We start from the raw sequence: 24,232 nt of genomic DNA on the forward strand, positions 1-24,232 counted from the left end.
TGTGTGTGTGTTGTGTGTGTGCATGTGTGTGCATGTGTGTGTATGTATGTGTTGTGTATGTGTGTGTGCATGTATGTGCACGCATGTGTGTGGGAATGTATATGAGTACATAAGTGTGTGTGGGCATGTGTATGGGTACGTGTGAATGTGGGTATGTGAGTGTATGTGTGTGTGTTTGCGAGTGTACATGTGAATGCATGTGTATACGTGTACCTCTGAATGTGTGTATGTGATTGTGTTGGACGGTGTGTTTTCTGCTCCTCAGTGGACTCTTTACAGATTATTTTCCTTTTGTTTCTTTCACACACAGTTTATTTTAAAATGTGTATTGTTTTTTGAAACTCCAAAGCGAAGGGGGGAAGGGAGGCGAATCCTTCCCTTGTGAAAACAATTATTGTCCTTATTTTTTTATTTATTCATTTTTGGGTTAATTTAGTCTGGCTAAAATTACATACATATTCATGGTTCTTAATAAGAACAAAGCTTTACTCTTAGTTTCCATAAATCTGTTCTCACAAGCACTTGATAGACACCCACACTTACTGTTGGAATGAGATTTCAGACTAGCCATGAGCACTGCTCGCAGATCTCTATTTTGTTAACGCTTTCCCCGGCATCTAAATGCTTCTCTACCAGACAATGTCAAATTACACCTGCTTTGCTCTTCAATGTCAGGAGAGAGCAAGGAGGGCCCTGTGGGAGGGTTGGGAGGATAGCAAGGGAAGGGAGGAACAATGTCCTAATATTAAAATCTCAAAAAAGAAAAGGACAAATCTTACAGTTGGCCACATATTGTAGTCAAAGCATAGATTATCTATTCCTGAGTGCACTGAAGTATTTTTAATGATTGATTTTGCTATTTAATTATGTGGTGGGTGTGTCCTGTGCGGGTGTGGGCACCTCAGTGCAGGTGCTCCTGAAGGCCGAGCCTCACTTCTCCTTGGAGCTGGAGTCGTAGGCTCTTGCTTCTGACTGGAGCCACAAGGGCCGTGAGAATTGAAGGCGGGCCCTCTATAATGAGAGCAGTAAGTGCTCTTATCTGATGAACCACGTCTCTAGCTCCCAAGCAGAGTTTTAGAAAAGTAATTCAAATTTGGTTCTACGTGTTGACTAGAAACGTTATAGTTAGTGAAATAGGTTATAATTCTTTCAAAAAATGATGCTTCCCAGAATTCTCTAGATACATGTCTACATTGGAATGGAGTGCAGTTAGTTCTCTCTTCAGTTTCCTGTGGAGGCATCATGTGGGGTCTATAATGCTCAGTTTATACTGAGGTACCAAGAATATGATATTGTTCATTAAACTCTCATTCATCACACGGGTGTGGTTGAAGAATAGATGGGAAAGTTGTAAGCGTGATAAATTGTCTTTTGAATATGGTGGAGGTGCTAATTGAGGAAGGGTTTGAAAGCTCCACTTAGCTAGGCAATCATCTTGTATAAATAGAAGCTGACATAGATGCATGGTTTTACTTGGTAGATGCTCCCCACGTAGAAAGATCTCCCTCTGTCCTTCTCTGCTGTGGGTATTAAGCTTCATTAAAAATAAACGTGGACTATTCTTTTCTCCTTTAAAAAATTCAGTTACATACCTATGCCAAACATTACTCTAGCAGCCTAAGTTTCCAAATATGTCAAAAGAATTTTTTTATTTTACTTTTATGTCACTTCAGAATCTTAGAAAGCCTATTGCAGGTGATCCAGGGAGTCCCAGGATGAGGTGAAGAGCATGGGGAAAAATGAAATAGTTGTGTGGATTTAGGCTGGGAGAGGCTGATTACTGTAGGGACACATTGTTTGCATGTGTTCCTGTTTCGCCCATGAGAAATGGAATATTGTTAGTGGCTGGGATGGCTCTGTAAAGAAAATACCTTCCTAGATGTAAAGTTTTGTTCACCTGTGTTGTTCTCCCCCTTGAGCTGGGCGAACCTAACGGGACTTGAGCTCCATTTCTGTGTGAGGTCTTCAATAGGGTGTGGAAATGACTTTGGACTCTTACACACAACTATTCACAAACATCCCTTGCCAACAGCGTTGGCTATGAATATCGCACCGTCATGTTGAAAGCATGTCTCCTCGCCGATTGTTTTCCCTCCCATTATAATCAGCGAATAGACTCGTGCTTATAAACCCACTCCCTGTGTGTGTTTGACTCCATAGTTTCAAATACACTGTTTGCAATAGTGTATTCTAAACCGAGACCCTTTTAATTCATTCCCTGCTGAACAGACAAGATCTCATTCCAGTTTAGTTTCAAAGAATTCGAATTCACAGAGACGTCTCCATTAGTTCAGTTCTGTGTTAATAATTCTTATGCAACTCTTTACAGTATATCACATGCTTCTAGATGGAACTGAGTGTGAATTTGAAATGCATATTCCATATTCTCCACTTTATATTTTATCATATTTCATCTTTGAAAGCCTAAGGTTATAAGTAAAAGGGATGCATGAAAAAAACTAAAGAACGTTTTTGTTTTTTGTTTTTTTTTTTCTAGATGTTTTTAAGGTCTGTTGTTGCCTCCTACTTATATTGTATGCAACCCCTTGAACTCCTCTCATTTTAAGGTCACACGCATGCACACTGGTAAATGAACAAACCCGTTTTATTTGAATGAATGATTAAATCTATTTCAGCCATTATTATCTTTATTCTAATTTGCAAGGTATTTTTTTTAAACTAGATTGTTTGGTACCATGAGATCTGGGCATTTTAATGCCAGCTGATGCAGGCAACAGCTGGTGCTAATGCTACCCCAGCACATTTCCTATCCTGCAGTCACACCCTCATGACCACACCCTCACGGCCACACCCTCACAGTCAAATACATGGGTGGGCGGGTTACAAAGCCCAACTGAATCTTCCCATTCTGTAATACCACAAACACTGGGGTTTTAGCTTTCTCTTCATGTGCCAAATACCAAAACCAAAGGCAGCTTAGGTGAGGAATGCATTATTCACCCCCAAATCTTGGTTGCTGTCCATCATTGAGGGGAGTCAGAGTAGGAAATCAGGCAGCGAATTTGAAGCACAAAGAGTTGAGGTATGCTGTTTGCCACTTTGCCCACTCAGGCTGATGCTGTTAGCTTTCTTATATATACCAGGACCGCATGCCTAGGGATGGCGTTACCTACAGTTGGCTCGGCTCACGTGCATCAGTTAACCAAGACATGAAGCAAAATCTTTTAAAGATTGCAGCTAAGAAGATGGCTCAGGGGTATAGTGCTGACTTTTCAAGAACAAGATCCTGACTTTGTGGCCCCTGCATATGTGTGTGTGTGTGTGTGTGTGTGTGTGTGTGTGTGTAGTCTAGTCAGTCAGTGAGTTCTGCATTCACTGATAGTCACATCAAGATAGACACCCGATATTGGCCTCTTGCCTCTCACATTTGTACATATACCAATAAACACGGGTACACACACATGTGAATATGCATATATCACACACACACAGAGGAATTAACAGCAAAAAAAGCATTTTAGATTATTTTTTGTGAATTAATTAAAATTTGGAATTATCTAAATAAATATTTTTAAAAAAAGTATGTAGGTTTGTGTAAAACCATTTTAGAATGAGCCAATTTGATTCCTCATACAGAAATCTTATATTCACATATAACTAAGTTAATTAGACAAGTGGGGGAAATAAACGACTGAGAGTAAGAATAGCTTTTATACCAGCTCCATTCCCAAATGGGCAAGCTCTGAGCTCTGCTCACTGCCTCCTTTAGGGTGAGCTTACATGGCTGAATAACCAAGGAATAGGGCCATCCAAAACTTCTGGGGAAAAAGGTAGAAGTGTTACATTTTTTTCCAGTCTTGAGTGTGGCAGCCCAGCGCTGTCCTCTCTTGATCTGCCTTGTGGTTCTGTGGGTTCAATTTCACGGTCTTTCATTTCCAAGGCCAACAGGGATTCCGAGTGCTGAGAGGCCAGCCACGAAGGCCCTGTCGATGGAGCAGAGGCCTCATGCTGCCCAGCAGTGACCTTCATGATGGATTAGGACAGGGCTGCAACTTCAGGGAAGGGAGGGTGGGGCGCATCCCTCTAGTTCTCTTCATGGTGGCAAAGTTGAGAGTCTTAGAAAAGTCTGCTTCTGAAATCTGTTCTTAAGCAGAAGCTGGGGTCTGTGTTGTAGAGGCCTGAGTTACAGGGTCAACAGAAGCTGCGGGGTGGCCATTTCTTTCAGTAGATGTTCATGTTTGTCTCTTGTCTTTTGCTAATCAGTACACACACGCACACACGTACTCATGTACACACGTACATGCATGCACCAATCCTGGCTGCACTGGTTCTGATGTGTTTTGTACCGTATTAAAACACTGGAGTCTTTACCACTGTGATGTTATGTTGGGCACATAAAGGTTTTCACAATGTGCCTCCAGATCCTTGAACCTTCTTGGGGGCATCAGTTTCCCCACCTTCATGCAAATTTTCACTTCTCTTAAAACAAGCATTCTCCTTTTAAAAGTTCAACCCCCATCCTTGTGTCACTGAAAGTCATATGTCCATGCCACTTGCTTTAGAGTTACTCTAGCAACACCTTCTGTCCTGCAAACCTAATGATTCCCTAGCCCAAAGGAAGCACCTCTAATTCCTGAATTCCAATTCTTTTAAAAATAATTGTTTTACTACATGTAAAATAAAAATAAATAGCTTGTGTGTGTGTGTGTGTGTGTGTGTGTGCGTGTGTGTGTGTGTGTGAGTGTGTGTGTGTGTGTGTGTGTGTGTGTGTGTGTGTGTGCCTGCATGCATGCATGTATGTGCACCACTTATGTGCCTAGTGCCTGCAGAGACCAGCAGAAGTCATCAGACCTGCTGGACCTAGAGTTAGGGATGGATGTGAACTACTGTGTGGGTGCTGGCAGCTAAACTCAGAGCCAGTGTTCTAAACTGCTCTCCATCTCTGTGGCCATGAAACTCCAATTCTGCCTCCTCAGAGAACTGTCTGAGAGGGCCAGAGCATGGTCTTCCTGTAAGGCAGGAAGGGCCAGCAGAGCATGTGTTCTTCACCAACTCCCCTTTGATTACTCTGTAAAGTCTAGTGACAGTGAACTCCTGAGACACCAGGAACTGACCTGCAATTCCAACATGCTTCTCTGGGAAGACTTGCATTGCTTTACAAGACTTAAACATTGAATAAACATGGCGGGTGACTCCAGGAAAGTCTGCTCCATTATTCTTTCTGATTGCCCATGGGAACTTCTCCTTTGTGAGGGCTTGTTTGGACCAAAGCATGTCAGCAATGTTCACTGACAGGTGCTAGGACAGGGTCTGGGTGGTTAAACTTATAACCTTGTTAGAAATGAGTTCCAATGAAAATGCTCTTCCATTAACGTGGGGCTGAGAGCCTACTGAGTCAGGTTTCAAAATTAGACTTTTGTGCTCTGCTCTATAGGACAGCTTGAGCAAGTGGGTCATTTAATTTGCACTTTTACATAATGAGGGCATAAATGAAATTCAAGGATAATTTCTAATAATTTCTAAATCACCACCAACATATAATATGATTACTTTAAGCCACCAGTTGTCACACTTGGCTTCCATCAGGGAAATTCCAGCAGTTGGCTTCTTCTAACTCTGCGGACATCAAAAGTTATAAGTGGCAACCTGGTAGCCTGAGGATTACTTCAGCTAGAAATCTGTGAGCAATCACATACTGATGGTTTTACATAAAGACGGAGAAGAGTGGTTTCTTTTGATTATGGGAACTTTGATACAATCGTACCCACGCGAGCCTGTCCCATCCATGAGGAGTAACTGATCTGCACCACATACTTTCCACAGGGCAAATTCTTTCTCACCACTGCAGAGCGAGCCTGTTTTTATTTTTATGTTTTCTAACAGTCCATTTTACTGACACCACGAAGGTAATTCCCCAGGTATTTGAATGTATAATTCTTGATATAAATATCAATATAAACCCACACATTGTGAGTTCTCTTTCAAATGGAATACTTTGCACATGGATGGTTCTCAGACTTACTGGATTGGGCCTGGGAATTAACAGAACAGACATAAAAATAAGTAACACTGTACTGACTGAAAATGTTTGTTCGTGTACAATCTATACCTGCATACCTGTGTCTGTACAGTAGCTGTCTTTACCGTGTGCATTTTGTGTATCTCTGTATGCACAGTAGTCCCTCTGACTTGATCTCCAGAATGGTAAACATGTATGAAGTCTGGCCTGTTCCATGACATATACCACAAAGATAAAGGTTCCATCTCACCGGGTTCAGTTCTCCACAAACCATAGTACACTCCACTGGGGTGAGAAAGTAATAAATAGGAAATTCTGGAAATAAAGAACAGTTGCAGTTTAAGCTATTGTCCATCAAGGTGTGCATGATGGAGTCTCAGGCAGTTTTGTTCCCTCTGCCCTGAGTGTGGAGTGTCCCTTTCCCAACATGTCTCTGATGTCTCCACCCAGCTGTCAGTCACTTGGCAGCCGACCTCGGCCTCAGCCCGAGTGCTACACGCACCAGGATGTTCCAGGGTCCCTGGTTTTTCCTAATAATGGAGCTAAGTCATAAGAGTGGTGATGCTGACAGCGTGGGGGTGTCTTAGAGAGTCCATGCGCCCCTCTCCCTTCTATGAACAAGTGAATGCTCTTGATTTAAGAAAAGGTAAGGCCTGCCGTGGTGACCAAGTTCTGTGGTGAGACAGAACCTGTGGTCCAGACTGTCATAAAGAAGGATTGAGATATTATGCATGTTTTTCTCTAACCTCAAACCAAAAATTAGAGCCATAGAATGTAATGAGAGCTTCAGCCAAAATGGAAAGGGCCATAGATTCCTCTCTCTCTCTCTCTCTCTCTCTCTCTCTCTCTCTCTCTCTCTCTCTCTCTGTGTGTGTGTGTGTGTGTGTGTGTTATATAGTCCATATGGAGTTCAATGCTGTATGTGCTGTCAGCATTCACCAAGGATCTTGGAACATGCCCCCCATAGTCTACACATCTGCACATACATAATGCAGTTCTGGACAACTGTGTATGATGAGATGCGACCTTTATCTTTGTGGTATATTCAATGGACTAGGTCAGATCTCACGCATGTTTTTCATCCTGGAGATCAGGTGCTGTTTAGTCCAGTAGCCAAGCTCTCCCCAGTCCTGGTGGCCTTCAAAATACCCACTATCTAGTCCTCTTCTGCTCAGCTGAACCCAGATGCGGTGGCGAACCCGAGGCTGTCTGTAATCTCCCGGTGTCAGCCTCCTCTCCATGGGCAGTGACATTGATCTTTTCCTAATGCAGCAATAAGCTGCAAGCATTTTTCAAACGGGTATTTTATTTGCTCTATTATCGGTGAGAACAAAGGGAAATGCATTTGGCCAAGGTCAGTGGGAGAGGCCGCAAGTCCCACGCCAGAGAGCCTTCTGCTGTCGGCTCTGCTAATGCTCCCATTTGGCTCCGGCCTTCGCTGACCGACGATCCAAAGTATGTTGCTTTTCCAGCTGCCCAGTCACTTGTCAGACTCCATCTCCTTAAGTATTTCATTCATAGACTCTTGGAACTGGAAGAGAGAAAGCTTACCACGTGGACAGTCATTCATCTGTTTCCCGGCAGGAAGGCAATAAAAGTGTCTTGGGCAGAGAATGGGTTCTTTTTCATTTGTCGAATTCCCCAAGTCCAGGGAAGTATGGTCTTTCCTATTTTACACTCAGTATTTAAATAAATTCTGAATATAATTCTCACATGTTGGTCCTTCTTAGAATCCGACTGATATCCCCTTAGCAATCGGGTGTCTGTTTCTTTGTATGCCATCTGAGAATGGGGACATATTGAATGGTGGCAGTCTGTTGTCCAGCCAGCTCTTTTTCCTTTGTGCTTCACTGTGTTTTGTGACCCTCGTGTTTTTATATCTTTTAAAGTATAACACACCAGCACACTCAGGAAACCAGCAAGGGAGAATTACAGAAAGAATTGCAAAGAGATTCATGTATTTTGTGTGCGAACTCTTGATGGAGAAATAGAATTAGAGCATTCAAGCAGACAGAAACACCTGATTAATAAATGATACATAAATGCATTTGTCCATCCCTTTTGTTTTTTTTTTCCCGAGTCTTTCATAATAATTGTGTGAGCTACATAGCAAGTTCACTGATGTTAATATACAGTCAAAACATACAGCAAGATCATTTGGCTGCATTTTTTGATCCTTTGATTCAATTTCAAATAGTGTGTGGGATTCAGCTGAATATACATAGCAATAGAGTGTGTTGAAGTCTGTGTTTGGGCCCAGGCATGTTTCAGTTACACACAGAGAGGCGGTTGTCCCATAGGATAGACTAAGAAAAGCTGGTTGGGAAAATAGCAGAGATTCTCATGGGAAATTCTACTTCCCCCTGCACGTGGGAGTGAGTGCTGGGGCTTTGACTCCTAACATCTAGCCTTGAGCTGCCTCTCGACCAGGCAAGTGTGTCCGTGCCTCATCACCAACCAGTGAGTCTGTCCTTGGCTCTTGTTAGAACTTAAAGTCTGTTCCCACCTTGTGGGTACTTTGAACAAAGGTCTCTGGTGACAAGTACCCAAAGAACATCGGTCACGAAACTCCCTGTTTGGTGCCAACAGACTCCTCATGGGGACTCAGGTCATTTAGCCTCTGCATACACCCATCCACCTTCGCTTAAATACAGGATACTTCTAAATTCCTGTAGAAGAAGCGTTTGATTTGAAGACCATTTTCCCATTTCTCATTCCTCCCTCTTCCTCCCTCATCCCTCCTCTCCTCTTCCCCTTCTTTTTCAATTTTTTAGACTTGGTTTGAACTTGCCATTTTACTGACTTAACCTCCCAAATACTGAGAACCCAGACAAGCACCACCATGCCCAACCTAAATACAGGAAGCTAACTGTTCAGATTTAAATAAGCTCTCTCACTGATTTTTAACATTTCATGACAGTGAGGTCTTAAGACCTGTCTCCTCATGAGGCATGAAGGTTAGCTGTGAAGACATGGTGACTATACCATCAAAGTCAGGTAAGCTCAACTTACAGTTACTGCTGGAAGCAGGTAGAATCTAGAGTCCCCCGATGTGTAGCAAACACTGCTTGCTTAGCGTGTAACATTTATTGATTATACATACGTACTTAGTCATATATGACTTTTAAGTTATCACTGTGTTTCACAAATCCCCTTCCCTCACCTTAAGCCCCTCCATAGCCAAACTGGTCAAATTTGGGGAGAGAAACACAGGTCTTGCGGTGCTCGCTGAAGTGCCTCATCTCTGTGCCTCTAACAAGGGATGCCTTCCACTCCCATGTCCCTTCTTCTCAACTCTGAATTTGAACAGTGTCTACACCCTTGATAAACTACCCTGTGTCTCTTCCCTCTCTCTTCCCTAACTCCCCTCAGAAACGTCTGACCTCTGCTTGGTAGACAAAGAGACGTTGGGTGTGGTCTGTACAGCGAAGGTCTTGGGAGGACAGTTGTCTTGGTCTGGTAACCTACAGTACAGAATCTCTTCTGCTCCATTTGAAGATGCCCTCATTACTTTGCCTTTGTTCTGCTGAAGCCCAACAACGGCATCATTAAGCTCTGTTTCCTTTGTCCTCTCTAAGACTGAATGACTGATTCACAACCCAACAGCTTGTTAGCCATCTTGACTTCATATTGAGTTTGTGTTTGCTTGGAATGACAGTTTGACTAAACCTCATGCAAGCCGTTGTCTACAGAGAGTATTCCCACGGGGTCTATGAACGAGTCAGACTACTATTGTGTGAAACGCCTTGCTGCCATTGTCACAGAGATTAGAGATGCCACAGGAAACCTGACACTTGTATAATGTAATGTTAACATTATACCTACATTTAATTCCTATTGAAGTGATTTTTTTCTATATGTTCTATGTGTTGGGTGTAGTTTTCATTAACACGGCCTGAGAATACACACTATTTCTTGGTCCACTTTGTAGCAGATTTTACTCTGTTGTTTGCATATTTGTTCGTTGGTGGATTTAGCAGGGACACAGAGACCAAGCTGGCCTTGAATTTACTATAGGATGCGTATGAACTTCTGATCCTCTTATCTGCTCCTCAGGGTCCTGAGGTTAGAGCTCAGATTCACTCTTGGTTTGTCTGGTGCAGGGAGGTAACCTGGGGAGTGGTGCTTGTTCTCTAAGCAATGACAGGATGACGTATACCCTCACTTCCGGATTTGTTCCTGTTCAGATTTTACTTTGGAAGATTATAATGGTAAAATTATGAATTTTCACAGTAAAATGAAATATTTAAGATTTTTAAGATAATGAAAGGAGATGTGTGTGTGTGTGGGGGGGGTGACTTCCTATGTAAGAACATCTACTTTGTACTCATGAGGACCTGAGTTCAAATGTCTAGAACCCACATAAAAAGCCAGATGTAGGTTAGAGGCAGGAGAATGGCTCTGAGCTTGTTCCGTAGAATGAATTTCAGACTCTCCCAAGCTACCTAATAAGAATATGTTGGAGAGAAGGCCAGTGTGGCCACTCATGAGTTCATCTGTATGACAGTGCTGCCAGGGGCTGCAAGGAAAGGGTCACGGAGGCTGCTGAGTAAGAGCCTAGCTCCACTCTCGCTAAGGGACCCCAGTATCAGTGGAATAAAGTAGAGAGCGACAGAATAGCAGTCTGGAAAGTTCTGTGGCCTCCGAGCACAGGTACCCCCATGTACGTGCTAACATAGCACAAACCACACACACACACACACACACACACACACACACACACACACACACACACACACACACACACACAACGCACACTTGCACACGCACACATGCACATGGAAAAAAATAACCCAGAAATAAAAGGAAGACGTTCTTTTCTTTTTTAAAAGACAGGGCCTATGTTTAGCACGTGCAGGCCAAGCGTGCCCGCCCCTGACAGAGAAGGGAAGAAATGTGGCCTTTTGAACAGGAGATTTCTTTAATTACACTGAGGAGTTAATAATGGTAGGTGTCGCATGTTTAATGCCACTCTCTGGATGCCCGTCTCTCTTCTTGCCTTTTATTCCCACCCCCACCCCCATCGAAACCTCAGCCTGAGCAGAAATAAAAGGTTCAAGGCTTGTCAGCATTAGTTTATAGACAGCTGTTTAAAAATAACGAGATATCGGGTATTGTGAGACTCGGGGCTCTTTTGCCAGACTCATTCATTTCCATTCACCTTTTGTCGGACTTGCAGACAGCAGACACTCAATTAAAATGGGTCACCTGTTGCAGATGACCTAATTTGTACTCGTATGTATCATAGATTCGGGCCCCCATGCTTCCCACAAGAAACTTTGCTGCTGCTAGGAAAACATGCCCTCTGCAAAACGTGTTGTGGAGAGTGGATTCAGACGACTGCCCTTTCCACTTGGGCTCCAACCCAGGCTTTGCAAGTTTGGTGCAAGAGCTCTGGAGCCAGGCAGGAGCCCTGGGTTGCACCCTGGGGAGCTCGGGGTCAAGGGGCTTCTTTGGGATTTTTGTCCTATGTGCATGAACCCACATGTGCATTTCAGATGCACCTAGAAGCCTATGTGACTTCCAGTGCAAGTTTTCCATGTTAATCACCCAGATGGCTGTCAGGGGCCTAAGCGGAAGGATTCCTGGGGGCCAATTGTTCATTTATCTAGAGGTCAAGAAAGCTCCAACATGAGCCCTGCCTTTTTTTAAAAATCTCATTTAGAGACTAAGGTCTCTCTGCTTCTGTCTCTGTCTGTTTGTCTCTCTGTCTCTCTATCTCTGTCTTTCTGTCTCTGCTTCTCTGTCTCCCTGTGTCTCTGCCTCCCTGTCTGCCCGTGTCTCTCTGTTTCTGTGTGTTTCCCTGAATTTCTCTCTCTTTGTCTCTCTACCTCTCTGTCTCTCTGTCTGTCCATCCCTCCTCCCCCAATCTTTCAATCCTTTTGTGAGCTTTCTTACTTTTTCACAGATTACAGTATTTTAACACAGAGATGGAACAGTTTCCATACTACGGTTTTGTGGACCTGATATTCTAGCCAAAATAACTGAAACCATTGGCCATTACTCAGTGGGGCAAGGGCCATTGGTGGTATCTGTTGGGACTGTGAAATTTGGCTGCGATCCCTCTTTGACTCTGTGCTCTGGCACAGACAGGCCTGTCTAACTGACAGTACCCTTTCAACAAGGAAGGGGGAACATGTGGAGTTTATGACCTGCCTTGCCTCAGAAGAATAGAAAATAAATCTTTTTAAAATTAAAAAAAAAATCTTCACTGAGTTTATTCACAGTCATGGGCTCAAGCATCTGCCTGAGTCATACACTCAGAGACCCTAGGGCTGGAATCGAGTGGAGAAGTCACACGCCTTCTGCTGGCCCTGTCGTGCCTACCTGTTAGCTATGTCAGGGTGGAGATATTGTTCACTTCAGTAATTTATTTTTAATTTTCTGGTGTAGGCATTCTCTATGACTCTCATACCTGGCCCTGTCTCTATGCATTGCTGTTTTTCCCACCTGTAATGTGGGACAAAAATAGCAACTGTCTCACAGGGTCGCTTTGAGGGTATGTGCACTAATACATACAGAATTCAACTCACCCTGAGTGTGTAGCATGTAACAGGCTATCAGGAACTTTAGTTTTTTCCATGATACATCAGGCATGGACTGGCTCATGGAGATAACTTGTAGTCAGTGCTTCCTGAGAGGAAATCGGCACCAGGATGCTGTACATTAAAACAGGGAGAAAAGCCACAGTCTCAAAGCCACATTTAACAATATTGCTGTCTACTTTGAGAGAGGTGACAATGGTTCCAAAAAACATCCAGAGGTTGGCACGTCACATTGTCTTAGATGCTCTGCAGGCATTTAATATGGTGGTCTTTTCCTCGGAGCATCCACATGCACATACTCATAACTTCCTTTCATCCCCCTGTTGGGAAGCCTATATGCATAGCTGCCCAGATCTTGTCCCAACGAAGAACCCGACAGAAGCTGCCATAGAAATCCCTAGCACTTACCTAGACTCTGTTAGTCCTTATAGCCTCTTGCTGCTGCTCCTGAAGAGAACTTCCTCTGTGCTAGGCATAGCTGCTGCCCTCCGTCTCCACCAGAAACTGGGTTAGGGTCACACACTCTACAGGGATGCAGGGAGGGCACCAGTGGGCCACAAGGCAACCAGGTGGCTCACAGTAGCACACAGTAGGGTTGCAGATAGTGCAGGCGAGGGTCGGCAGGCGAGGGTTCGTGCCTTTCCCATGACCCTCCCTGACTCTACTGTAGTCTACACTGGATGACATTTACCCAGCACAAATGGTTGTTTAATATTCTTGAGCAATGATTTCTAAATTGTCTGTATTTTGATGTAGCCATTCATTTCTTTCTTAAGTATTCTGGGGATGTCATCCTTAACATCTTTTGATTTGGAACAACGTGATAAATGCCTTATTTTTAAATTGGGAAAGCGGGTGAGGTAGTCTTATTAATTCCCCGAAGAGGAAGAACATACAGGGAACCCATCTGACTCTACAGTGCCACAGGAATGAAAGCGCTTTGACTTGGACCACATAATATCACAGACATTTGCATTTGGATGTAACATGCTGGCTTAGCACGAGTCGACCTCAGCGACCTCGTCCTGACCCTTTCGCTTTGTTGGGCGTTTTTTCCCCGTCACAGCATTTTTCCTCCCTGTCCTACTCCCGCTCTCTGCATTTTGTAAATTTGGACAGTGTGTACAATTTGTGACTCCCTAGTGGCTGAAGGCACACACTGTACTTGAAGAAGCCCCATGAAATGTTCTGGTTAGGTAAGAAATGCCAACTATTAAAATCTTATTATTTATTTATTTATTTATAAAAAGATAATGGCGGTCTTCCCTTGAGTGGATGGCACAGTTGCCTTAATTAACTTCAAATCTTGTCACACATGCCACATCGTGGACATGTTATCATTTTAGGGAGTAAGAACACTTCGTGTTTTAATTTTTTCAAAAGTATTATATAAATAGCACCTTAGGAGAAATTGTTTATATGGCGGTGTAAAACACAGGTATGATTACTCCGGGTGATCGGTGTTTGGTTCTCACTATTCCGGCTCTCCCAATCACCGATCATCAATAATGCTATTTATTTTTACTGAAATGCTTTTGAACCTTTTAAACACAATAGTTTACATTGTAATTATTATTCAGGACTACATAAAGGGTAAATTACAGCTATCTATCTTTCTATCTATCTATCTATCTATCTATCTATCTATCTATCTATCTATCTATAGTGAGATGGGACTTTGTTTTCCAGTCAGGGGTATGGAGTGAGATAGTGTCTCAGAAGAAGAAAAAAAATTAAGTTGTGATATTTTTTGTCATGTGAATGAGCACATTGGTTGTCAATCATCTAAGGCAAAGCTGCTGTTCTCATGCGTTCAGAGGTCTGTTTGGGTGTGGCTTGGCCTACACGCTGCTCTTTCCAAATATGTTTATATTGTGATCCAGGTGAGAAGGGGCTGTGTCGTCTTCTTCAGATTTTGCTTCAGTGCAAAGAAGTGAATCGAGTGGCGTGGCATAGTGCAAAGATCTTCACAGCTATTGTTAGATTGTCCTTTAAACTTTCACTGAGAGCATAGCCAGCTACAGAAAATCATCATGATGACAGGCACTGTTCCTCCAGGGGTGCATAAAAGGCATATTACCCCAGGTTTGGAAGCAAAGTTAAAAAGCAATTGTGGATATATTTTATTTTGTCTGAAATATTTGAAAAATTCTAATATTTGGCTGCTTTTGATTGGGAACGAATTTGCACATGAGTACATTATTATGATCTTCTAAAACGCATTGACTTCAGAAAATTTCGCTATTAATTGTTATCCAAACTTGGCAGGAGCATTGCTCTGCATATCGAGTCTCTGTCAGGTTTTACTATAGGATTATTAATCTCATGCGTTATGCGTATCAATATCTAGTCATTTTCCCGACTGTCATATAAATAAAGATCACAAGTCATAAAAGAATTCTTCATCCAATTGATTTTCGTTTTAGAGAATAAAAAGTGAAGTCTTCCTGTATTTGGAAAGCTCTTGACTAGGAATGGGGTAGATGAGTGGGTGGGGCAGATGGCTGCAGCAGGCAGGGTATATGAGGGTCTATGGGTGGATAGCTACTGAGCTACCCAGATGGCAAGGGACTGAGGTGGGGAACATTAGAAAGTCATTTGGAGCATGCACAGAAAATCAGTCTTCATGGTTGAAAGGGAAATGCCTGGTGTTGGTTATCTCACAGTGCTGAGAGAGAGAGAGAGAGAGAGAGAGAGAGAGAGAGAGAGAGAGAGAGAGAGAGAGAGAGAAACACATGTTCAATAAATATTTGAGAACTGCATTTTCTTGGCTAAGAATGACCCCGATACATCTCCCCCGGCCCCACACAAGAGAATTATACCAAATGACTTAATCAAGGTCCAGCAGGAGGCAGTGCAGACACCCCTAGTCACAGCCCTGAATGCTAATTTCTTGCTTGCGGTGTGTATGTGTGCATACTTTCTTGTGTACGTGTGTACACATACGTGATTGCGTATGAGGAGGCCAGGAGTCACTGTCCAGTGTCAATTCTCAATCATTCTCTCCCTTAGTTTTTGAGCCAAAGTATCTTAATGAACCTAGAGCTCACTGGTTTATCTAGAAGAGCTGGCCACTGAGCCCCAGGATCCTCCCCCCAGCCCCAGCCCCTGTGGGCATGGGATTACAGGTGTGCACTGTCACGCTCAGCTTTTCTTGTGGGCTCTAGGAATCAAACTCAAGCTTAAGCAATAAGCATCTTAGGAGCTGAGCCATCTCCCAAGAGTCTGTAAGTGCTTCTCGACAGACAGCTCTCACCTTCAGAAACTGAGCTGCATTGGGCTGGTGGGACAGTTCAGGTAGGAAAGGCATTTGCTTCGAAGCCAGACAACCTGAGAACCAGCCCCAGGATCCACATAGTGGGAGAAAATAACCAACTCCTACGAGCTGCCCACTACCCTCCATATGTGCACACAAGCACTTATCCCCTTATAAGGTAAATAAATAAGAATATAATAAATGTTTTTAAAAAGAAACCCACCAGCTATGTGTGTAAATTAATTATATTGGTAATACGAATCCTCTGCTAAGCTCTAAGAGAATGTAAAGGAGCCCATACACCAGATCCAAGCGATCCAAGTGTCTTCTGCAGGCTTTTGTTCTAGCAGTTTCAGAGAGGACTAAAGTGTTCTCTCTTCTACTTCATATTCTCGCCTTCTCTCCCCTCCCTCTTTTCCCTCCCCCCCCGCCGTCTCTTGCTACGTCTAGTAATAGCAGACTGGATGTTCTGCCCAGGTTGAAGCTAGCTGAGAGACATCAAGGCTATAAATAATATAAACAATATCCCGTGTGTCTCAGACAGATTAAAATGGAGCCACATCACGTAAAGTGGAAAAATCTCAAGAGAAAGGTCGCAAGATAAAATTATGAGAGAAGAGGGAGCCTAATAAGTGGGGAAAGAAGGAAAACACCTCAAACTTTAGTAAATATTGATAGAATTACACAAACAGGATCTGGCAACTAGAGGAATGAAGATAGAATTCTGTGAACATGAAATGCCTTGAAAACTGTAGCTGAATACACAGGATGGGAGGATACATACCTGAGTGGTAGATTTGACATTCATACCTTCTGAATTCCCTCTTGGGAAAACACTTCCTACACTATTTGCACAGCCCTGCCCACATTTGGTTCCCATGAGTGAGTGTCAACTTGTAAATAAGAATCTCTTGAGAAATACAGTGACAGTTTCACATAGAACAATATTGGATTACATCGACCCCACCCCACACTCCCCCCAAGTGTGTAGGAACTCTGTCACCTCCAATCCACAAGTGCAGCAGAGGAGGGTTGCAGAGTTCTAGATCTTTCTAGATGTTGACTGGGTCCCACACATGGAGTTTTCATGAGTGATGAAGGATGAGGGTATACAATACCAATGTCTTTATCTTGAGAAACCATGATACTAGCATAAAAGTAACCATTTCTTTGATTAATTTATATGGAAGTGTGCCTTTGCCCTGATGTTTATATAAATGGCAACTTTGATAGCTCTTTAGCAAATGTCTTTAATGTTTTCTAGTCATATTTTTCAGGTACTGACATTTTTGATTCGGCCTCCATTTTTTTTAATTATTATTTTCTTTTTTAGCCTTCCTTGGTAATGCTGGTCCATTCGGAGTTCCACTGTCTGTCTCCCTAACACTCCTGGGAGATGCAGTTGCCATATTTGATTATTCTGAGGTAACTACCTCATGAGTAAGCCCGTGTCTGTCTCTGTCCACAGGGGTCCGTCTTGACAGAGTGCGTGGAGGTCGGCAGAAGTACAAGCGTAGAATAGATGCTGAGAACAGCCCATACCTGAACCCTCAGCTGGTGCAGCCAGCCAAAAAGCCATGTAAGTACAACAGATGTGCCTGGCTTCCCAGACACAGAATCCTCCCAGTTGGCACTGCATATCCTAGTGTTGGCATGCCCGTCCCTTCTGAGTCCAAGGAAACTCCTCTCTGTTGGAGAACATGAACTCTGTTCTCAGGGATTGTCTATGAAGAACAGTGTCAACCCGACTAATGATCTCTTTCGTTTCTTTTAAAGCCGTCTACGATAATTCTCTATGCTCCCTGTTTGTGCCTCATCGTTTTGTAGAAGCGTGAGCATATTAATGCACAGCCTGTATAGTGTGAATTTTACATTTACTGGTTGTCGTTGTTTGCGGAGGTACATAAAACGGATCATACCGCGATCATTAGTTCACTGGAGCTGTTAGTTTCAGATTTCACAAGAAAGTGACTTTTGTAGTTTTCCCTAACTAAATGAGTTTGACTGCTCAACCTCCCAATGAAAATACATTAGGGGCCTCATTAATTTGATGCTATATAAGGTTAACGCGGTAGCTAGCAATAGATTAGAAGGAGAATGGACCCCACTAATAATGAGCATAGGTTGGTGGCTCCGTCTCAGGTGCCCTTATGGGTGTTGTAAATTGTTTTTAAAGAGCCCATGATTTTATGATCCCAGGTTGCAATTGGAAAGGACGGCTGGTGCGTAGCTAGAATGCAAACCCCATTCCCTTTGTCATTAACTAAAAGGGGCTGGAGTGTAGATTGTGGCAATAAATGTATCCCATTTTCCGAGAAATCAGTTAATAGCTACAGGGCCGCCAACCTAGCAATCTAGATGTTTATGCCTGGCATTCGGAAGAGTCCCTGAGAGTTGCTTTGGTAGCAAAAAATGCTTGCACATACTGGTTTTTTTTTTCTCCATAGAAGACACAAGCTACTCTTCCTCCTATACCAGGTTAAGAGAAGGTGAGGCTGTTTTGATCTACCCCCTAAGGAGAAAGGAAGGGCCCTCTTCTAGTTCAAGTTCTCCAGGACGGTCAGCGCTGTGCACCGTCCATGCCAGCATCTGGGACTCCGTTGAATAAATAAAGCAGACCCCAAACTGTAAACGAAAGGGCATTTTAACTGTGTTCAAGGCAAAGCAGCCCATTTTACATAGAATTAAAGCGTAAGTGAACATATGGCATAGTTTCTTTTTGCCTTTCCAGAAAACATTATGTTGATTATCCTTTCAGTTGTCCAATCTGGCATCCCCCAGCCTGCGAAGCGGTTTGGCATTCTGCAGATACGATCTAGGAGTGCATTAAACAGATTCTGCACATTATAATTAAAAACTTTCTGATAATACAATAAAATGCAATAAACGCTAATGCTTAATTTCATTAGAGGGTTAGCGTTTCTTGATTCAATAATACAGAGATTGCCTGTTTATCTGAAGCACACGTTGACCAGAAACCATTGATAATTTCCTCTACAGAAAGAAAAGGGAGCACCAGGCTATTTGTAAATCTACATGGTACAGGGACATCCATCGTTTTCTGTGTAAACCTGAAAAATTGGGAAGTGGCTTGTCAAGTACCTCTAAGAAGATTACAGCAATTGCAGGGCGCTCCATTCGTCTGAGATAAAGAGGGCTCCTAATGAATCGTTACTCATTATCTAAAGGCCGTTGTGTTAATTTTCCTTAGTCCATCCAATTAGTGTGTTTTCGTAACAAACATTTATAAAACTTAATTTTCAGCTCCTGTCGGATAGACATCAGGGGACACCACAGGCTTTAACGAGAAGGTGGCTGGGGAGACTTTTGCACCCCTGGCTGGTTGTTTGTGTACTACAAAGGCCCAAGACTGAAAATTGGGTTGTATTGATTCTAATTAGGGAAACATTAAATAAGACTTAGTGGAAAACAGTGCTGTTGGCTATGCTATTTGCTGAAGGGTGGGGATGCCCAGGTTTTCCTGAATTGCTCTGACCTGCAAGTCAAAAAGCCAGGACTTGGCTGGAGTAGGTTGCAGGCTTTCCCCTGTGTGAAACAATAAAGTCCAGAAGCTTGATGTCCTATGGTTACACACTCATGCCCTTGACTGATGCTTCTTCAGAGCCACAAAAGCCAAAACCTCCCTCCGTGTAACCAGAAACACAAGGTGTCCCTTCCATGACATATAAGACAAACAAACGTCCCTCCTTTCACATTCTATAAGCTAAAAAGAGCATATATCACCATTAGATAATTTTTGCCTAGAAAGTGTGCTATTTGGGAATACGTCTACCCAAATATGAGCATTAATGTTAAGGACTACTATCTGAAATAAGTATAATTTGTATGTCCATATTAGTGTAGCTTAAAATATACTTTTAGGGTGGCCTGTACAAGACCTGAACAAAATCAAGCTAGTCAACATTCTAGCGTAGAGTTGGAGGGAGCGATCTCAAGAGCCCTCCTACCCCTGTAAATTAAAGAACTCTTGACAGCTGATAGCTTTTGAGTCATCTTGGAAGAGTTAGATGGAAGAGTGAGGGTTAGATTAAATCATTAAATTCTTAAAATGCATTATATGAATTAATTTCAGAGAATCAATGAGGTACTAAACACACACACACACACACACAATTACAGAAAAAGTGCAAGATATGTCTTAGATAAGTCTCTTTGCTACTTCATCACAAGACCGAAGAATGCCAGCTGTCGTTTGGAGTTGAAGGGGTTAAAAACTGAGTGAAAAAAAAGTGTGTAGCAAACATACTTGTAACTTTAGCTCTGTCCACAAAACTCCCCCCCTTAGACTCCCGGTTTTCTGGAAAGATATTACCCAGGACTCTTAAATATGTGAATTGATTTTTTTTTTTACCCGTTTGTATCTCCTCACATAGGAGAAAGAATCCCATCTAAAGCTACATCAAGAAATTGAAAATCAGGCCAACGAGAAAAATCATTCTGTTAGTCAGGCTTTACGGCCCCTCCATAAACCCACACATGCCCCTAAGCAGCAAAGCACATCCGATGAGACACTTCCCATTCGTCTCTAGTGTTGACTTTATGAAGATTTCAAAAGCATAGATCACAAATTTCAGACAGATAAATCTGAGGCAGAGAATGAACTGGGGACAAGAGACGAAAGTAGGAGATTAAAGAATGAGGCGCTTGGAGGAGAAAATGCTGTGTTGTATAAGCAGTCTTGTTTTTATGGGCACAGATATTAGCTGTATTTGGAGGGTTGCCCTGCTACGTGGAGACCGGGAGAAGGTGGGCAGTTCCTATTTAATGCATCCCAAGGAGATAGAGTTATATCGTCAGTAATTCATCCTGGCACAAGGGCTCTGACCTCTGGCTCTTCCTTAAAGGAATTAAAACAGTTAATGACTTTCGTGCCTATTAAGACTATGGTCGTTTGTGGGTCTTTGCTCTCTGCATTAGACCATATTTCAATGCCTTCCAGTGGGCTTTTATTTTGAAACTGTTGTGTGCTGTTTAATCTGCTCCCCCAGACCCCACTTAAGAATCAGAGAGCAGACCCAAGAAACATCTTACTTCTTTTACCCGTTTGCTATAAAAATGTTCACAGCAGGACCAAGTGTTCTTTCCAGCAAGCCGGGCAAAGAAAGGGATGCTTTCTGTTGTGAACGGTGAGTTCTTTCTAGCTGTGAATTTCCCTAAACACTGCTCAAAGCACACAGGGTGAGCCATGATGGAGTGTGTGTGTTTTATTGTAGGATGCCACGATTATTTCTCAAAGTACGAAATAGCTTAGAGTTTACAAAAGTGGTGATTACGCTGGTGAGCATGCAGTGCTCTGGTCTGACCCCACAGATAACAAGATTGTCTCGCATTTGCTGGTGGCTGAACCAGAGAAGATCTATGCCATGCCTGACCCTACTGTCCCCGACAGTGACATCAAAGCCCTCACGACGCTCTGTGACTTGGCTGATCGAGAGTTGGTGGTTATCATTGGATGGGCAAAACATATCCCAGGTAAGTTCTCGGGGAAACCCCAAAGAAACGCAAAGACTGCAGGAGCCTCCAGGTTTTTGCATCCTACGGGGAGCGAATTTTACATTTTTCCTGTGGGATGGTTTCTAACTCTCTGTTGTTTGCACTTAACTCAGCACTGGTTTTCTGAACTCAGAGTGTTAACTTCTATGTACTGATAAGCAAAATGTTTATACGCTGTTTTGAACTCCGTTCATAGTCATCCCTATTTGAGGGAACTATTTGCCACAATTTAATAAAGAATGTACAATCCAAAAAACCGTTTCTTAGTTATGTTAAAGATTTTATCTTTTTCTGGAAGAAATAATCATATATATATATATATATATGTATATCTTTTCCTCCTCTAATATTCCACCTGGCATTTATCATTCATCTTCACATTGACCTTCTTTTTATGATCACACGTTTCAAATCAGTTTACAATTAGATATTTATGATGAATTTATAGATCAAATGAAATGCTAGATGAAGATGGCAGCCTTTCTCATGTGCTGACCCCCAAGCCTGGGCCTTATTATCTCTCTTTCTTGATCCGTCCTATAACAGCAAAACCACAGACCTGGCCCCATAACAAAAGGAAACATTTTGAAAATGTTGGTAACGTGTCTGAATTCGTTTTCATTTCCTTTGGCTTTAGTTCCCAGATAGTTCTTTTAAAGAAGTTTTCAAGTGGCAAGAGATGTTTTCCTGGCATACACAGTTAGCTTATTTCCATCTCCTTAAACTAGTTTGTCTTTATGCTTTGAATGCTACAGTAATTTCTTTAATCAAATTGATGGAAGTCCCTTTCCCAGCCCACACTGAAACCAATTTATTGGTCATGATACGCCAGCCATGTCGCTAACAGTCGTAACGAACTGTCAGGCAGTATCGCGGTGAAGCTAATTTGAAGTCATTAGGTGTGCAGCGTTCAGCCAACAATTTGTTACAGTGGTTAGGGACACAGCTGACATTTCTGAATAGCTTTGTTCAGGGCAGTTCTAGATGAGACCAAGCAAATTGTAAACTAATTTAAACATCGCTCTGTATTATACCGGCTACTTTGTCTTACACTGTGTGCTAATAAAGCTCTCCAAATTAAGTCAGAACTGGTTAAATAGGTAACTGGAATGTATGCTTTGGAAAACACCCACACAAGAATAACAATTTCTAGAAGAATACAGTTTGGCCCTGTGGATATATGTGGATTAGTGAGTAGACTGTACTCCCATGTATATGGATTGTACAAAAAGGTGTGCATTTAAAAAGAACCAGATGGCTAGGTTTGATAATCCTAGCACTTGTGAGGCTGAGGCAGGAGGATGTGCCTTGATTATAGAATGACAGCCTGCCACAGGGTAAAAGCCCAGATAACACATCTGTCTGGACAGTAAATGAAAACTTCTTTGAGAAGAAAGTGCTGTTGGTGTCTGGGTTAAAGGAGAGAGAAACAAAAGTAAGACCTTTTGAAGATATGTCTACAGTCACAGTTTTAGATAATCAAGATAGATCATTAGTGTGATAGGCCATTGTTCCGTATGTTCATACCTTTATACACAGTTTGCTATTTGAGTATCTTCTTATTATAATGTACAAAATCAGGACTATAAATTCACTTGCAACCTTTCCTAACAACAGGCCTTGGGAGCAGTTGCCTCTTTTGTTTCTTTAGTGGCTGGTCTTTCTCATGACAATTCCAGATGGTATCAAAATATTACCTTAATAAATCTCTTAACATTGAGAGACCAGGCCAGAGCTCTCTGAAGCGATATGTTATCTGACATCATGATGACATCACTGCTGCTTGTTGGTTGCTTGTTAGTGGCAGGGAAGGGATGGGTGGGTATGGAGGTCAGAGGTCAATGCCAAGTATTTTCCTCTATTAATTCTCCACCTTATTTTTGAAGAAAGGGTCTATCACAGAACCTGAAGCTCACTGGTAGACTGGCTAGTAAGCAATTTCCCAAGATCCTCCTGTCTCCACATTCCAAGGACTGGGATGGCAGACATGTTGCCACCATGTCTGGCTTTCATGTAGATGCTGGGGATCTTAAATACGCTATTGTTTTGAAACATAGCCTTAACACTTACACAGACTCATCTGAAATACACTATGTAGCCCACGCTACCCCAAATGGTGGCACTTGTCCTACCTCAGCCTGTCTAGTATTGATTCTGCCATTGTTATGAGTCACACTGGCCTTGAATGTTCTTTGAATATTCTGGAAACATATGTGAACTTATGTGAGTGCTTGTATTTCTCTCTGCCTCAGATCTCTCCGTCCTTGAATGGAAGAGAATAACTATCCTCAATTGGAGAGTGGTTCTCCATAGGTAGGGGTGGGTGAGAAACTTGTTGTGAAGGGTCCCCTGGCATCATAAGGTAGTGCCTGAGGACATTGTTTTGTTCGTTAGGGGAGCTACTGGCATCTGGTTGGTAGATGATATGGATGTGATCAAATATCCTATAATATACAGAAAAGCCAGCTACAACAGAATTTTCTAGCACCAAGTATTGGTAGGGCCAAGATGAAAAACCCTGGGTTAGAATAATTGTATGTATGTGCATATGCATGTCTGTGTCTGTAACAATATTAACCAAAGAAAAAGAGGCCGTCAGCTTGAGAGTTGGGGATCATGGGAAGACTTCAAGGGAGTGCAGTTGGGAAGGGCTATGGGGTAAAGGGAGGAAGGAAAGTAAGGTAGTTCCACTTATAAGAAGATACTCAAATAGCAAACTGTGTATAAAGGTATGAACATACGGAACTATGGCCTATCACATTAATGATCTACTTGATTATCTAAAAATGTGACTGTAGACATATCTTCAAAAGGTCTTACTTTTGTTTCTACTTTAACCCAGCCTCACAAGTGCTAGGATTATCAAACCTAGCCATCTGGTTCTTTTTAAAGTTGGGGATTTACAAAGAAGGATGCTGTAGTCATAGACTGGGTAAC

The 24,232-nt window shown here is 42.5% G+C and overlaps 1 protein-coding gene across 3 annotated transcripts in view; it reads left to right on the forward strand.

Annotated features, from left to right (window-relative positions):
- Positions 1-24,232, forward strand: part of Esrrg (estrogen related receptor gamma) — a 425,933-nt gene that overhangs the window by 340,281 nt on the left and 61,420 nt on the right. For all 3 annotated transcript variants that reach the window (XM_032915690.1, XM_032915688.1, XM_032915687.1), the window contains exons 4-5: positions 17,250-17,360; positions 21,113-21,274. In XM_032915690.1, the coding sequence (XP_032771581.1) occupies positions 17,250-17,360; positions 21,113-21,274 (273 nt within the window). The remainder of the gene's footprint in view (positions 1-17,249; positions 17,361-21,112; positions 21,275-24,232) is intronic.

Source organism: Rattus rattus, chromosome 10 (genome assembly GCF_011064425.1).
Source record: "Rattus rattus isolate New Zealand chromosome 10, Rrattus_CSIRO_v1, whole genome shotgun sequence".
In the NCBI taxonomy this organism is placed as follows: Eukaryota; Metazoa; Chordata; class Mammalia; order Rodentia; family Muridae; genus Rattus; species Rattus rattus.